Source organism: Rhincodon typus, chromosome 2, assembly GCF_021869965.1.
Source record: "Rhincodon typus isolate 14 chromosome 2, sRhiTyp1.1, whole genome shotgun sequence".
NCBI classification, from domain to species: domain Eukaryota; kingdom Metazoa; phylum Chordata; class Chondrichthyes; order Orectolobiformes; family Rhincodontidae; genus Rhincodon; species Rhincodon typus.
Window position 1 is genome coordinate 1895684 of NC_063333.1, and position 17684 is coordinate 1913367.

Sequence of the window (17684 nt, forward strand, 5' to 3'; positions counted from 1 at the left end):
GTCGCGAACCATTTCAACTCCCCCTCCCATTCCTCAGACGACATGTCCATCCTGGGCCTCCTGCAGTGCCACAACGATGCCACCCGAAGGTTGCAGGAACAGCAACTCATATTCCGCTTGGGAACCCTGCAGCCCAATGGTATCAATGTGGATTTCACAAGTTTCAAAATCTCCCCTCCCCCCACCGCATCCCAAAACCAGTCCAACTCGTCCCTGCCTCCCTAACCTGTTCTTCCTCCCACCTATCCCCTCCTCCCACCTCAAGCCGCACCTCCATCTCCTACCGACCAACCTCATCCCGCCCCCTTGACCTGTCCGTCCTCCCTGGACTGACCTATCCCCTTCCTAACTCCCTACCTACACTCACCTTTCCTGGCCCCATCCCCGCCTCTTCGACCTGTTTGTTTCCTCTCCACCTATCCTCTCCTCTATCCCTCTTCTATCCGCCTCCCACTCTCTCCCTATTTATTTCAAAACCCCCTTCCCCTCCCCCTTTTCTGATGAAGGGTCGAGGCCCGAAACGTCAGCCTCTCTGCTCCTATGATGCTGCTTGGCCTGCTGTGTTCATCCAGCCCTGCACCTTGTTGTCTCGGATTCTCCAGCATCTGCAGTTCCTACTATCTCTGATTGATATGATGCAGAGCTGGGCTGAGAAGTGGCAGATGGAGTTTAACCCTGAAAAGTGTGAGGTGATTCATTTTGGAAGGACAAACTTGAAAGCAGAATACAGGGTTAACAGAAAGATTCATGGCCGTGTGGAGGAGCAGAGGGATCTTGGGGTTCATGTCCACAGTTCCCTGAAAGCTGCCACCCAGGTGGATAGAGTTGTTAAGAAGACGTATGGTGTGTTAGCTTTCATTAATAGAGGGATTGAGTTCAAGAGCCGTGAAGTTATGCTCCAGCTACACAAAAGCCTGGTTCGGCCACATCTGGAGTATTGTGTCCAGTTCTGGTCACCTCATTACAGGAAAGATGTGGAAGCGTTGGAAAAGGTGCAGAGGAGATTTACCAGGATGTTGCCTGGAGTGGAGGGAAGGTCTTACGAGGAAAGGTTGAGAGAGCTGGGGCTTTCCTCTTTAGAACGACGAAGGATGAGAGGTGACTTGATAGAGGTGTACAAAATGATCAGAGGTATAGATAGAGTAGACAGCCAGAGACTTTTTCCTCGGGTGGAGGTAGCTTTTACGAGGGGACATAGTTTTAAAGTGAAAGGAGGTAGATATCGGGGAGACGTCAGAGGTAGGTTCTTTGCTCAGAGAATGGTAGGGGCGTGGAATGCATTGCCGGAGAGGGTAGAGGAGTCAGCCTCATTAGGGGCATTTAAGCGGCTATTAGACAGGCATATGGATGATAGTGTAAGGTAGCGGTGGAGGTTAGATAGACCTTAGGTTTCGGGTAAAAGTTTGGCACAACATGGTGGGCCGAAGGGCCTGTACTGTGCCGTACTGTTCTATGTTATATGTTCTATATTCTCTCTCTCTCTCTCCCTCACACACACTCTCTCTCAAACACTCACTCTTTCTCTCACTCTCAACCGTCACAGACTGACATTCTCACTCTCCCTCTCTCGCACTCACTCACTCTCTCTCTCACTCTCTCTCTCTCTCAGCCATCACAGACTCACATTCTTATACTCTCTCCCTCTCTCACTGTCACACACTCTCTCTCTCTCACTCTCTCTCTCTCTCTCCTCTCTCATTCTCAGGCATCACAGACTCACATTCTGTCTCTCTATTTCTTTCTCTCTCTCTCTGGTTCAGGACACTTTCCTGTTGCACACGCCTGGAGGGGGAGGTTGGGGCTGGGATGAAGATGTGACAGCCAATTTTGAAGATTTGCCAAGATCGGGGCCAGCGAATCAGAAGGCCGGAGTCTGTTTTCCCGAACGGGGAAGTGTGTTCGAACATAGACTGTCCCAAGAGTCAGTGTGAACAAGATCAACCTGAGACTCCAGCAAAATACCCTTCCTCTGCCATTCAAATTTCGGGATACTTCAATAGAACGTGGGGGACAGAGGGAGACTGATTCCCCTTCTTCACCCTTCAGGTCCCCAGACAGCAAATGCCAGAAACAGGGATAGCCCTACGTGTCTGTGGGAACTCTCTTTCCCGTCCATCCCTCCCTCCAGCTCTCACTGACCTGACTACACACAATAAGGACAACTGCCTCAGAACATTCTGAAGCACTTTACAGCCAATCGCAATTCTTCTCAAGTCTTGTCATTGCTGCAATATAGGAAACTCGGCAGCTAATTTGTGCACAACAAGATCCCACAAATGAAAACGAGATGAATGACCAGAATTCTCCTTTTTTTTTCCCGTTGAGGGATAAAGGTTGTCTCATGACGCTGAGACGAACTCCAACCACTCCAGCAAAATATTGCGGATGCTGGAAATCTGAAATAAAAAAACAGAAATTGCTGATAACACTCGTCAGACGTAGACATAGGAGTGGAAGGAGGCCATTCAGCCCATCGAGTTTGCTCTGCCATTCAGTGAGATCATGGCTGATCTGATAATCCTCAACTCCACTTTCCTGCCCTTTTCCCAGAACCACTAATTCCCTCACTGTATTAAAACATGTGTCAATCTCAACAGTAAAAAAATTTTAAATATTGCACAGAATCACTACCTTCTGAAAGAAGAAATTCCTCCTCACCTCTGTCTTAATTGAGCAACCCCTTATTCTGTAATGATGGCCTCAGGTCCTAGGCTCTCCCATGAGGGAAAACAACCTCTCCACATCTATCTTGTCAAGTCCCCTAAAAATCTTGTACGCGTCATTCATCCAATCTCCAATGAGCACAGACCCAACCTACTCAACGTCTCCTCATATGACAGTCCATCCCGACTGCTGACTGAACCTTCTCTGGATGCCTCCTATGGCAGAATATCTTTTCTTCGATAAGGGAGCCAAAACTCTTCACAGTATTCCAGCTGTGGTCCAACTAGTGCCTTGAACAGATTTAGCAAAACCTCCCTATTTTTATACTCCGTGCCCTTTTCAAACTAAAGGCCAAAATTCCATTTGCCTTCGCCATCACCCACTGAACTTGTACGCTAACTTCCTCTAATTCATGCATGAAGACTCCTAAATCCTTCTGTTCTGTAGCTTTCTGCAGTCTTTCTCCATTCAAATAATATTCAGCTCCTCTACTCTTCCTGCCAAAAGGTGTAACCACACTTTACCCCACATTATTTTTCATCTGCCAAGTTTTTTCCCATTCGCTTAACCTGTCTATATCCCTCAGCAGACACTGCATGTCATCCCCACCACTTGCCTTCCCACCTATTTTTGTGTCATCCACAAACTTGGCGATAGTACATTCACTTTCCTCAAGTTAAGTCATTCATATATTGCGACGAACAAGCGTGGCTAGGGAGACAAAATGAATGGTTCAGGTCAGTGATCCTTCAGAATATTAGGAAGGCTAGAAATGTAAAAGTAGGGTTTGAGAAAATAGTGGGGGTGGCTGAGTGAGGGATGCGGTAGAAGGAGCACTAAAGGGAAGATCTGCTGTGGGGCAGCGGGGGGGATCAGGAGAATCAATGGGTTCAAGGTGCAAAGGTCAAATGGAAGGTTAATGGGTAGAGTAAAGGACGGAAAAATCCAGACAGGGGGCATTAGGAAGCAGGGCAAAGGAAAAAGGAGAATTTAAAACTGAAGTTTTTGTGAAAAAAAAACAAGTGTACAAAACAAAATGGAGGCCGATGTTCCAGTCTAAAATCAATGTCAAGATCAGATGGCTGCAGAGTTTTAAGTCTGAAGAGAAGAAGAAGGCCATTCAGCCCCTTGAGCGTGATCCTCAATCTTAACACTACTTCCTCACTGTATCTCTATATCCTTTGATTCCCAGAGTGGCCAAAAATCTGTCAACCTCTGTCTGGAATATACCAATTGAACATTCTGGGGTTCAGAATTTCAAAGATTCACGAGAAATGAGAATAGGACCAGTTCTTTCAATCCCTCCAGCCTGTTCCACCATTCAAGATGGTCCTGCCTGATCTGATTGTAACCCCAAATCTACATTCCCATCAATTCCGTCATAACTTTGCACCCCCATGTTTATCAAGAATCTGTCTACTTTTCCTTTAAAAAATGCAAGGACTCTGTTTCCACTTCTGAAAGACTCACGATGATGGAAGAGAATTTTCTTGTCTTATTACCTTCTAAATGGGCAATCTCTGATTTTTAAACAGTGGCCCTTAGTTCTAGATTCTCTAGGCAAACGAGAAGACCAACAGATCTGAGAAGTGAGAGCATTTAGAATTCAGCAAAAGGACGACAAAAGGGATTGGTTAAGAAAAGGAAAATAGAGCACGAGAGTAAGCTTGTGGGGAACTTACAAACTGACTGTCAAAGTTTCTGTAGGTGTGTGAAAACAAAAAGATGGGTAGAGACAAATTAAGTCCCCTACAGTCAGAAACAGGGCAATTTATAAAAGCGACAAAGAAACAGCTGATCAACTAAATGCATAATTTGGTTCTCTGTTCACAATAACATACTAGAAATGTTGGGGGACACAGGTTTTACTAAGAGACAAGAACCGAGGCAAATCTGTATTAGTAGAGAAATGATGTTTTGGAAATTGATGCGACTGAAGGCTGATAAATCTCTAGGGCCTGCCAATCTCCATCCCAGTGTACTTCAGGAAGTGGCCCTTGAAGTAGTGGACAGATTAGTCATCTCTCAAGATTCTATAAGATCTTGACATTCTTTAAGTTCCTACAGATTGGAGAGAGTTGGAAGTCACACAATACCAGGTTATAGTCCAACAGGTTTATTTGAAATCACAAGCTTTCGAAGCACTGCTCCTCAATTGTATTTTCTTTTACTGCACTGGACAAAATTTGATTGAAGTAACAATTTGCGTTAGAATGACATTTCTTTGTACGTTTACAAGCCTGAGGCAAGTTGACTTCTGACTTTGTCCATCCCAGTCCAGCAACAGCACCCCCACAACATACAGATTGGAGGGTAGCTAATGTAACCCCTCTATATTAAAATGGAGGTAGAGATACAACGGAGAATTATAGACCAGTCAGCCTTACATTGGTAGTGGGAAAATGCTAGAGTCCACGATAAAAGAATTAATAGCTGAGCACTTAGAAAACAGTGGCAGGATTGGACAGAGTCAGCATGGATTTCCAAAAGGGAATCATGCTTCACAAATCAACTTGAATTCTTTGAAAATACAACTAGTAGAGTTGATGAGGGGAGCCCATGGATGTGGTTTACTTGGACTTTCAGAAGGCTTTTGACGAAGTCCCACAGAAGAGATTAATGTGTAAATTTACAGAGTGTGGGATTGGAGGTAATGAATTAAGATGGGTATAGAATGGGTTGGCAGACAGGAAACAAAGAGTAGGAATAAACGGGACTTTTTCTGAATCGCAGCCAGTAATGAGTGTGGATGGATCAGTGCTTGAATCCCAGCTGTTCACAATATACATTAATGATGTGGATGAGAGAACTAAATGTAGTATCTCCACGTTAGCAAATGACACAAAAGTTGGGTGGGAGGGTGAGCTGTGAGGAGCATACGGAGATGCTTCACTGTGATTTGGACAGGCTGAGTGAGTGGGTAAGTGCATGGCAGATGCAGAATAATGAGGGTAAATGTGAGGTTATCAATTTTGCTAGCAAAAACAGGAAGCAGATTATTAATGTGAATGGCTATAGAGAGAGGGGAGTGCGCAGTGGGACCTGGGTGTCCTTGTGCACCAGTCGCTGAAGATAAGCATGCAGGTACAGCAGGTGGTAAAGAAGGTAAATGGTATGTTGGCCTTCATTGCGAGAGGTTTCGAGTACAGGAGCAGGGATGTGTTGTTGCAGTTATACAGGGCCTTGGTGAGACCACATCGAGAATATTGTGTGCAGTTTTGGTCAACTTATTTGAGGGAGGATGTTCTTGCCATAAAGGGAGTGCAGTGAAGGTTTACCACCCTGATTCTGGGGATGGCAGGACTGATGTATGAAAAGAGGTTAAATTAGTTAGGATTGTATTCCCTGGAGTTTAGAAGAATTGGTGTGGGGCTGGGTGGGGGGTGTGAGGGAGTTTTTGAAAATCTCAAGGAAATCTATAAAATTCTAACAGGATTAGACAGGGTAGACACAGGAAGGATGCTCCTGATGATGGAGGGCTCCAGAACCAAGCATCACAGTTTAAGGATGGTGGGCAAACAATTTAAGACTGAAACAGGCAGAAATGTCTTCACCCAGAGAGTGGTGATCCTGTGGAATGCGGTACTGCAAAAAAGCAGTTGAGGGCAAAACATTGTACGATTTCAAGAAGGAGTTGGATAAAGCACTTGGAGCTAAGGGGCTTAAGTGATATGGGGGAATAGTAAAAGCAGGGAATTGAGTTGGATGATCAACCATGATCATATTGAATGTTGGAACAGGCTCACAGAGTTGGAAGGCCTACCCCTTCTCCTATTTCCTATAATTTCTCTGACCCCTCAGCATTTTATATTTCAATCAAGTTATCTCTTACTCTTCTAAACTTCACAGATACAAGCCTAGCCTGTTCAACCATTCCTCATAGGACAACCTGCCCATTTCAAGTATTAGTTGAATAAACCTCCTGTGAGCTGCTTCCAAAGCATTTACGCCCTTCCTTAAATAAGGTAACTAATACAGTGTGCAGAACTTCAGATGTGGTCTCTCTTTTTGACTCCTCTTGTAGATTGAGAGTCTGTTTAATTCAGCCTTGAAGATATTCACTGGCCCAGTTTTGATTATTTTGTGGGGAAGATCATTCCAAACACTAACAAACCACTGGGTGAAGAAATTTGTCCTCATTTTCATCTTAAATAATCTTTCGCCTTATTTTGAAAATGTGCCGACTAGTTCTAGACTCCCCCAAAAGGAGAAACATCCTCTCAGTATTCTCTCTGTGAGGGCACCTCAAGTGTAGTCTTTCCAATCCCCTTTAGAGTAGTTGCAAGACTTCCCTACTTTTATACTCCATCCTCCTTGCAAAAGAAGCCACAAGACGTAGGAGCAGAAGTAGGCCTTTCAGCCCATTGGGTCTGCTGCACCATTCAATGAGATGACGGCTGATCTGATAATCCTCAGCTCCACTTTCCTGCCTTTTCCCTCAAATCCATGATTCCCTTCCTGATTAATGATCTGCCTGTCTCAGTCTTAAATGTACTTAATGATCCAACCTCGACCAGCCCTCTGCAGTAAACAATTCCACAGATTCATCACTGCCTGAGAGAAGAAATTCCTCCTTATCTCTGTCGTAATTGGATGAACACTTACTCCATTTGGCTTCCCAAACACGTGGTAACCATCTGTGATTCGAGTACGAGGACAGCCAAAGTCCCCTTTACCACTATTTCTGTAGGCTGTCACCATTTTAAACATAATTCTGTTTGTGTCTTTACGTTCCTTCTACCATAGAGGACAAGCTGACAGTTTCTCACATTACACCCCACCCTACCAAATATTTGCTCACTCATTTAGCCAATCAATATCCCTTTGCAAATCCTATTCCCAACTTGTTTTCCTACCTACCTTTATGTCACCATTAAACTTGGCTACAATCGTCAGTCTCTCCGTGTCACTTATATAGACCGTAAATAGTTGAGCCTCCAGCACAGATTCTAGCCCGACTTACATTTTGCCATCCTGAATAATGACCCATTTTTTCCTACTCTATTTTCTGTGAATTAGCCAGTCCCCTATCCACATCAATACCCTGAGTTCCTATCAAGGCACCTTACCAAATGTCTTTTGGAAATCACCACATTTTATGATCCTACTTGATATTACCCTGCTTGTTACCTCCTCAAAGAATTCTGTTGAATACAGTATCCCTTTCACAAAGCCATGTTAACTCTGCATGATGATATTTTGATTTTCTAAATGATTTGCTTAATGACAGATTGTAGCAATTTTCCAGTTACAGATGTCAGATTAACTGGCCAGTAGTTTGCTGCTTTCTGTCTCTTTCCATTCTAGGTAGAGGTGTTAAATTTTTCATTTTTCCAATCCATTGGGACCTGTCTAGAATGTAGGGAATTTTGGAAAATGACAACCGATGCGTCCAATATTTCTGTAGACACTTCCTTTAAGAACTGAGGTTACAGGCTTTCAGGTCCACAGGACTTTTCAACATTAAGATACGTTAGTATTTCCATTCCCTTTTCACTTGTGATAATTATTGTTTTAAGTTACTCTTTCCTTTTGTTCTTTACAAATATTCTTGGAATGCTTATTGTGTATTCAGCTCTGAAGACCAATAGCAAATATCTGTTCAAAGCCTCTGCCATTTCCTCATTATTAATTCCCCAGTCTTACTCTTTAAGGAATCAGTGGCCACTTTAGCTATTGTTCCTCTTTATTACACTTGTGGATGCTTTCACTGTCTGTAATGTGTATCTCACTCCCAATTTCTCCCCTTTTTTTATATAAAATCTTGCTTTGCAAGTTTCTTAAGATTTCCCAATCTCTGGCCAGTCACACCCTTTCTTTCAATTTGTAACCACCTTTAACTTCCTTAGTTAGCCCTGGATTGTGCATTTTTCAAGTGGAGTCTTTCTTCTTCAGTGGAGTATACCTTTGTTAAGAGTTATGAAATATCTTCTTAAATGTCTGCCAATGCTTTTTTTTTAACCAGCTTACATATTGTGTCCCCACCCCAATTTCCTCAATTCACTTAGTCAATCAACAACAAACAGCAAGTGCTTGAAAAGCTCAGCAGGTCTAGCAGCATCTGTGGAGAGAAAACAGAGTTAACATTTTAGGTCTGGTGACCCTTCCTTGGAGGGTCCTCTCTCCACAGACGCTGCCAGACCTGCCGAGCTTTTCCAGCAATTTCTGCTTTTGTTTCTGATTTACAACATCCGCAGTTCCTTTGCTTTTTACCGTCTTCTTATCCTTGTAATTGCAGTTACGTTTAGGACACTAATTATAGACAAATATTTCTCACTCGCAAACTGAATGTGAAATTCTATCATGTTATGATCATTCTCACCTAAGAGGATTTTTTACTGTAAAGGCACTAACAAATTCTTTCTCAGGTTTAAAATAGCCTGTTCCCTATTAGGTTACAGAATGAGTTCTGAAGAAGGGTCACTCAACATGAAACGTTAACTCTGATTTCTCTCCACGGATGCTGCCAGACCTACTGAGCTTTCCCAGCAATTTCTGTTTCTGTTTCAGGTTACAAAATGTGTTGTTTGAAAACAAACTGTCCTAATACAGAGTACTAACATCCTTCAGGTTATCTTTGCCAATCTGATTTGTCTAATCAATGTGGAGATTAAAGTCACCCATGATTATTGCAGTATCTTTCTTATAGGCTCCCATTGTTTCTTGATTTATATCTGTCCTACCGTATATCTACTTACAGGGGAAACTATAAATTGCTCTGAGCAAAGATTATTTTTCCTTTAATATTTCTTATTTCCAGCCAAATTGTCTCTACATCTTGATCTTCTGAAACATGATATTTATCCTCTGATCTGTTCTTTTATTAACAAAACAACCTCTTCACCGTTTTTCTTCCTGTCCTTCCAGAAATGTCAAATACCTTTGAGTATTCATGTCTGAGCCTTGGTCAACTTGCAACCATGTATCTTTAATGGCTGTCATATCATCTTTACTTTTATTTGTTCAATTGACTGATCCATCTTGTTACACGTGCTATGTATATTCAGAGAAAGAGCATTAAATTTCTGCCTTTTTACTGTTCTTTCCTAATCTGACCATATTTGCATTCTTCTGATTGTGTGTTGTAGCTATCGTTACATTCATCATCACCCTGTTCTGTTTTCCTGTACTATTACTTTGTCCTTTATCTTTGATTTTCCATATCATTATTCACGTCACACATACACACACAAACACACACATACACAACATCTTTCAGGTGAAGGCCATAATAATAATAAATCTCTCATTCCCTTGCTCTGGCTTCTGTCAGTGTCTGAGAATTAAAATCTGTTTTCCCCACGACAGTCTTTCAGCCACATATACAGCTTTGATCTAATTTCTGACTTAGACAGAAATCCACATGTCATGACCTTTCTACTTCTGCATGTTAATTTGGCCCTAGCTGCCCCTTCTCTTCCCGTTGGCAGAACTTCTTTTCTTGCACCAATGTCTTTGGTACCTATATGGATCACGGCAACTAAGTTCTTTCCTTCCGTTCAATTTAAGCTCCTTTTCAGCCGACGGCAGATATCCTTAACCCTGGCACTGGGCAGACAGCACTGCCTTTGGGCTATATGCTACTGAGAACTGTATCTATAACACTACCTTCAGAGCCCCTAGTACAACTTTGGCCCTTTTTACAACCTCGAGTTGAATTGCCCCCTGTACAATGATGCCACGGGCTCTCACTCATGCAGTTTGCAAGAACCACAAACCTGTTGTTCAAAGGGGTGACAAGGTCGCACAGTGGTTAGCACTGCTGCTTCACAGTGCCAGGGACGTGGGTTCTGCATGGAGTTTGCACACTCTCCCAGTGTCTGCATGGGTTTCCTCTGGGTGCTCCGGTTTCCTCCCACAGTCCAAAGATATGCAGGCTAGGTGGATAGGCCATGCTAAATTGTCCCATAGTGTGCAGGCTGGGTGTATTAGCTGTGATAAAGGGGGCTTATGGAGATAGGGTGGGATGCTGTTCGGAGGGCTGGTGCAAACTCAATGGGCCCAACGGCCTGTATCTGAACTGTAGAACTAGCTTTTCGATCCCTGTTATATGCTGTTGCCCCTTATCAAGAGCTGAATCAGAGACCCTGGCCCAGGGCCTGAAGCTGCTTCAGTTAACTTCTCTCTGCACTGAGGAATCTCCCTGACTCTGAGCTGATGTTCCTCAAGCTGCAGATGTGATTGCTACAGATCAAACTGGTGTCAATAAGCATGTGATTTATTTAAATAATGAAGTTTAGAGTATTACTGAACAATTATCAAGTGGTTTAATTAGTTAAGCTATAAATTTAACGCAGTACCTATCTCCTCAATACCAGTTTAAACTGTTGTAAATCAACAACCATTCACCGATCTTCTCACCTAGCTTATGCTTCCAAGGTTCAGCTCTCACATCACACTACTGTTCTCCAGCTCCGTCTCTCAGTCCACCCCTGTTTTTTTATAGAAGATCAGAATAGTCCTTCCCTCTCACTGAATTCCACCACTTAGCGAATTGTAGAGGAATTGTTCTTGAGCTGCTAACTCTGTGCTTTTTCACTTTGTGCGGTTAGACTGCCTGTGTTCATATCAGCTGAAATTCAGCATTGCCAGCTAGAGAGGCCAGTTCTAACTAGTAATCTAACTGGGTAATCAATTTGAAAATCTTAAAACACTACATTCGTTGCCTCTGCATTTAAACAGCTAGTGAAAACCTCAACAAAACTGATTTGTCAAAAACCTTTTCCCTCCAAAGGACATTAAATTATGGATTCCACCATTTTGCCTAATACTAATGTCAAAGCGTTGCCATTATTGGGCTTTGCTTGTTACTGATGCCCTGGCCACACGGATGTTTTCCAGGTGGTGGAAATATTGAATAAAGTCTTTTACACAGTGGTATCTTCGCTGAGTCCCTTACACACACATAGCATGGTTGCTGTCAGGAAAAATAAGCACTTCTGCTGTAGTGTGGGGATAACAAAAAGAAAAAAAATTAAACAGGAGATTTAGACAGGCTCCTGACTTCAGGGAAAAAATTACTGATGTCAGGCTAACAAGATAGTAAATCCCGATTTTCTCTATCCATCATTTCTTTAGCAGGGTAACATATGTTACTTGTTCATATCTGATCAATCACACTGTTAAATTTCTTCAAGTCTTTATTTAAGGTTAAGATGAAATGGGTGGTGTCTGTTAATTGTCTGAGCACATTACCAATACAAAGGAAGCACGGTGGGGTGGAAGGAGCTGTAAGTCTGTGTAATCAATAAATTTTATCCACAAAGGACGGTGTCTTTGTTGTCTGTCTCTCTGACGTGCTTGGGTTGAGTTGTTATCAATTGTAAAGGATGGTTTGCTAATTTCTTCCTTTCAGACAGAAAGTTGTAATTTGAGTTACTTTTCAGGAGAACGGCTGAAATGATGTGTAAACTGTAGGGATACAATTTCCCGTTGGCGTTCTGCAAAGATGAACATTCTGATCGATGGAAAACTGAAGCTGATATATGGACACAGGTTAGAACGTGACCAAAAGGAAAAGTATGGCTTTGCCACTCATTTCCTACAAGAAGCAAGATCCGGTGTGAAGCACTCACAGGGCGAGAGGCTCAAAATTTGGACACTGAGAAAGGTTTGGATAATTATTAAAATTTATGGACATCATATCGTCATAGAATCGCTAAAGTGTGGAAACAGGTCGTTTAGCCCACTGAGTCCACACCAACCCTCTGAAGAGCATCCCACCCAGACCCACACCCCTACTCTATCCCCATAACTCTGCATTACCCATGGATAATCCACCCAGCCTGCACATCCCTGGGCACTATGGGCCATTTAACATTGCCAAACTACCCTAACCTGCACATCTTTTGGACTGTGAAGAGGTCGTTTTGTTAATAAAAGAACAGATCAGAGGATAAATATCATGGTTCAGAAGATCAAGATGTAGAGACAATTTGGCTGGAAATAAGAAATATTAAAGGAAAACTAATCTTTGCTCAAAGCAATTTATAGTTTCCCCTGTCAAAATTATTCATCATTTTGAACACCTTAATCTTCTCTGCTCAAGAACAAGCCCAGTCTGTCTAATCTTTCCTTGTATTCAAAATCCCTCATTCCTGGTACCATTCCACTAAATCTCCTTTGAATGCTCTCCAGGACTTTAATATCCTTCCTTAAACAAGGTGCCCGGAACTGAACACAATACCCCAAATGCAGTCTGACAAATCATTTGTAGAGGTGTAGCATCACTTCCTCGCTTTTATACGCCGTTGCGTGGCCACCTTCAGAGAATCCGCGTCGTCCAGTGGTTATGGATTCGACACTTTCACTGCTGTGGTCTGTGTTCATTTCCCAGTCGGTGAATCAGGATTTGGGCGGTTTGGTGGCTCAGAGGTTAGCACTGCTGCCTCACAGCGTCAGGGACCTGGGTTTGATTCCACCCTCAGGCAACTGTCTGTGTGGAGTTTACACATTCTCCCCATGTCTGGGTGGGTTTCCTCCGGGTGCTCTGGTTTCCTCCCACAGTCCAAAGATGTGCAGGGTAGGTGAATTGCCCATGCTAAATTGCCCATAGTGTTCAGGGATGTTTAGGTTAGACATGGGAATGCAGGGATAGGGGGATGGGTCTGGGTATCATGCTCTTCAGAGGGGCGGTGTGGACTTGTTGGGCCGAATGGCCGGTTTCCACACTGTAGGGACTCTCTGAATCATGCATGTGAACCCCACAGGCTCTCTACTCCTGTACTCCCTTCAAAGTCGTACCTATCACAGAATCCCAACACTGTGGAAGCAGGCCATTCAGCCCATCAAGTTACACCAACCCTCCAAACAGCATTCAACCCAGAACCACACCCCGACCCTATCCCTGTAATGCTGCATTTCCCACGGCCAATCCACCTAGCCTGCACATATTTGGATTGTGGGAGGAAACCAGAGCACCTGGAGGAAACCCACGCAGACACGGGGAGAATGTGCAAACTCCACACAGACAGTCACCCGAGGGTGGAATTGAACCTGGGTCCCTGACATTGTGAGGCAGCAGTGCTAACCACTGAGCCACCATGCCATCCAATACCATTGAGCTTGTATTATCTCTCCATGTTTCTTCTACCAAAATGCATTACCTCACATTTCTCTCCATTGAAATTCATCTGCCAGGAGTCTGCCCACTTGGCCAACCTGTCAATGTCCGTCTGAAGTCACTCACCATCATCCTCATAATTCACTACTCTCCTAGCTTAATATCATAAGTGAATTTAAAGACTTTGCCCTCAGCAACAATCTCCAAATTGTTTACTTAAATCCAAGAAAGCAAAGGTCCCCAGAGAACATCACATTCAACTTGTCTCCAATCTGAGAAATGCCCATCTATACCTACTCTCTGTTTACTAACTTTTAGCCAACTTCTAATCCATGTTGACAAGGACCTATCAATCCCAAACATTTCTCATTTGCGAACCACACTGCCATGTGGCACCACATCAAGTACCTTCTGAAAGTCCAAATATACAACATCCACAGCATTACCCTCATCCACTGCCTGTGTAACCTCAGCGAAGAACTCAGACATAACCTGCACTTGACAAAGCCACGTTGACTCTAGAATTAACTTATTTTTCTCTAAGTATATATTCACCTTATCCCGTATTATGGCCTGCATTAGTTTTGCCACTATTGATGTCAAGCTGATAGGTCTGTAGTTTCATGGGTTATTCTTTGTTCCTTTCTTAAACAACAGTGTCACATTTGCAATTCTCCAAACCCCAGGACTAATCCTGTGTTCAGAGAGGCCTGGGAAATTTCTGTCCACAATTTGCTCCCTTAACTTTCTCAGCAATCTAGAATGCATCACAATGCATGGCCTGGCAATTTGTCTACCTGGAGTGCTACCAGCCTTTTCATCACCTATTCTTTATCTATCACCCACATCTTCAACTGGGCTATTGTCATCATTTTCTGAAAACTGAAAGAACTGCGGATGCTGTAAATCTAGAACAAAAACAGAAGCTGCTGGAAAAGCTCAGAAGGTCTGGCAGCATCTGTGAAGTAAAGAAATCAGAGTTAACGTTTTGGGTCCGGTGACCCTTCCTCAGAACTGATGGGGATCCATGATCGGTTCTGAGGAAGGATCACCGAACCTGAAACATTAACTGATTTTTTTCTTTACAGATACTGCCAGACCTGCTCAGCATTTCCAGCAACTTCTGTTTTTGTCACCATTTTCTAATTTGGTAAAGACAGATGCAAAGTATTCATTCAGTACCTCTGCCATACCCTTCCCTTCGGTGAGCAGCTTGCCCTGCTTATTCCTTATGGGCCCCACTGTATCCTTCACTAATCCTTCACTGTTAATATGCTTGATGAATATTTTACTGTTGGTCTAGAGCAGCCTGCCACCCTTTCCTCATGCTTCATCTTAGCCTTCCTTATTCCAGCCTTAGCCTCTCTCCTGTATTTGAGATACTTTTCCTTATTTCTATTGTTATTATTGTTCCAGTGTGCATCATGTGCCTGCTTTTTCTACTTTAATTTCTCATCAATATCCTTAGTCATCCAGGGAGTACTCTAGCTCTGGATACACCATATTTATTTCTCATGGGAATGTACCTAGTTAGTATTGGATAATGGATGTGTATCCAGAGTGTGTGGAGTTGATCAGATGCCTTTTCAAACAGATTCTTTAAATAATTAGGCCCAGGGTTGAGCAGGCCATTCATGAAAAAGGTTCAAATGTAACTATACATGGAACACAGCAAGGTTTCTGGGAAGTCAATGGATTTGCTCATGAGACAGCAAGAGCTTTATAACAGTTTCTTAGCAAGAAATAGATTCCCAAATCAAAATATTAAGCAGCTGTTATTGTCATCAGGAGACAGCAGTTTAAAGGAAAAAAGGCTAAATATCTTAAAACTACAATGGCAGTTTTCCTACCCAGCTTTTCATAGGTTAGAAATCCTACTGAAGGATGCAGGATTAAGAGTCCCCATTAGCAACAGACCTTAACAAGCTGTAAACAATGGACTTGCTAAAGTATGGGATCAGGAAAAAATATTTTCATCTTATACTTTGTAGACATGGTAACTAGATTTAGTCTGTGTATGATAACTTACCGTAAAGAGAAAAGGGTCATAGGACAAGGTAATGGAAATATGAATAGGTAATGGAAGGAGGGGGAATGCTAGCTAAAGTACAGTGAAAGGAGGAGTTTCACGAAGAATTAATTTAGAGAAATGTGTGAAAATAGAAATGCTGCAGTACTGAACACGACAGCAAAATGTCCCTTTCATAAAGAAGCATGTGCAAGAAATCAGAGACAGCGAGAGAGATGTAGAATCCCTATAGTGCAGAAGGAGGCTGTTTGGCCCATCGAGTGTACACCGACCCTCCAAACAGCATCCCACCCAGAACCACCCCATCCCCTTAACCCAGTATTTACCGCGGCTAATCTTGATTTGATTTAATTTATTGTAATCACATGTACCGAAGTACAGTGAAAAGTTTTGTTTTGCAGGCAGATCATAGCAAACAAGGACATACAAATCCTAGGGTGTTTATATAGAGTGAGGCATACAAGGTTATAGCTGCACAGGAGGCGCACAAAGCGAGATCAACGTTATTTGAAGCTAGAGAGGTCCTAGCCTACACATCATCGGGCAATTTTCCTTGGCCAATCCACCTAACCTACACATCTTTGGACTGTGAGAAGAAACTGGAGCACCTAGTGGAAACCCACACAGACACAGGGAGACTGTGCAAACTCCACACAGACAGCCACCCAAGAGTGGAATCGAACCCAGGTCCTTAGTGCTGTGAGGCAGCAGTGCTGATAACTGTACCACCATGCTGCCTCAATGCATTCATGAAATCTGAACAAACCCACTAAGTTCGAATTTGCCCATGTGAAGAACTCACTGCAAATAATTGGGGACTAAGTACATATTAATTGTTTCTGGGAGAGATCCAAAACTTAATTGAGTGAAAATACTTTGACCTCTGGAATGGTCTGCTGGAGAGTGTGTTGGAGGCAGATTCAATCATGGCATTCAAAAGAGAGTTGGATCATTAAACAGAAAGGAAAGTAATCACAGGACTCCGTGAAAAGTAGCACCAAGTAATATAGCACCAAGTAATATAGTAATTGTAATGAGGTTAGCCAGGTGGACCTTATATGAGTTCCCTGATTGGGGCTGTTAACCTAGTCCAATCAGGGAGCCCTGGCTGACAGACATGAACAGGAGTCTCAGGAGTTTTGTTGCTTTGAGGAAAATTGGACCAGTGTCAAGGCTGCTTCAGGTGTAAATAAAAGGTAACTTGCTGACAGGCCTCCATGGAGCTATTTCATGTACATTCCTAGATCCCAGTACAGTCTGCCGCGGGATGAACTGAATGGCCTCTCATGCTGTGACCTTTGCATGACCTCTGGCCGCGTGAATGCCCCTTACTTTGTATCTTCCCCTTCCCCTCCAGGAGAGGGCGCTGCTAGCCCAGTCCCCAGCGAACTGCTCTCTGCTCCTCCCTGCCGCATGGCGGCGCTGACGCTCCAAAGTGGTGATAGTGTGGGGCGGTGGGAATGGGGAGAACCATCGGACCGCTCTGCGGCTCTTTGTCAGCAGCCGGGGAGGCCCTGGCAGCCCGCCGCTGTCAGCGGGGGTTGGTCCTCGGAGAAGGCGGCCGCAGGGACGGGTATGGCACGGACAGTGACTGACTCCGGATACGAAGTCTCAGCTAAAGGTGCCCGGGAAGAAGCGGTGAGGGGCTAGGCCGTGCCGGGGAACGAGGACCCGTGCGAGGGGTGGGGCTTCGGGAAAATAGGGCGGGGCTAGTGCGAAAGGGGCGGGGGTAGGCCGTGTCCATGGAAACAGTCGCCGTCCCGACCTTAACATGTGATATGGGCCCTCCGGTGGCCATGTGTGGTACTACACCCCTCAAATATACTCCCCTCCCCTCCCCCCACAGCACCCCCTCAAATATACTCCCCTCCCCCCACGGCACCCCCTCAAATATACACCCCTCCCCCCACGGCACCCCCTCAAATATAC

General features: G+C 43.8%; 1 protein-coding gene across 1 annotated transcript in view; it reads left to right on the top strand.

Annotated features, from left to right (window-relative positions):
• Positions 1-5120, top strand: part of oplah (5-oxoprolinase, ATP-hydrolysing) — a 69418-nt gene extending 64298 nt beyond the window's left edge. Inside the window, exon 17 of the mRNA XM_048617539.1 lies at positions 1761-5120. Within this exon, the coding sequence (XP_048473496.1) occupies positions 1761-1931 (171 nt within the window). The 3' untranslated portion in view covers positions 1932-5120. The remainder of the gene's footprint in view (positions 1-1760) is intronic.
• The last annotated feature ends 12564 nt before the right edge of the window (positions 5121-17684 follow it).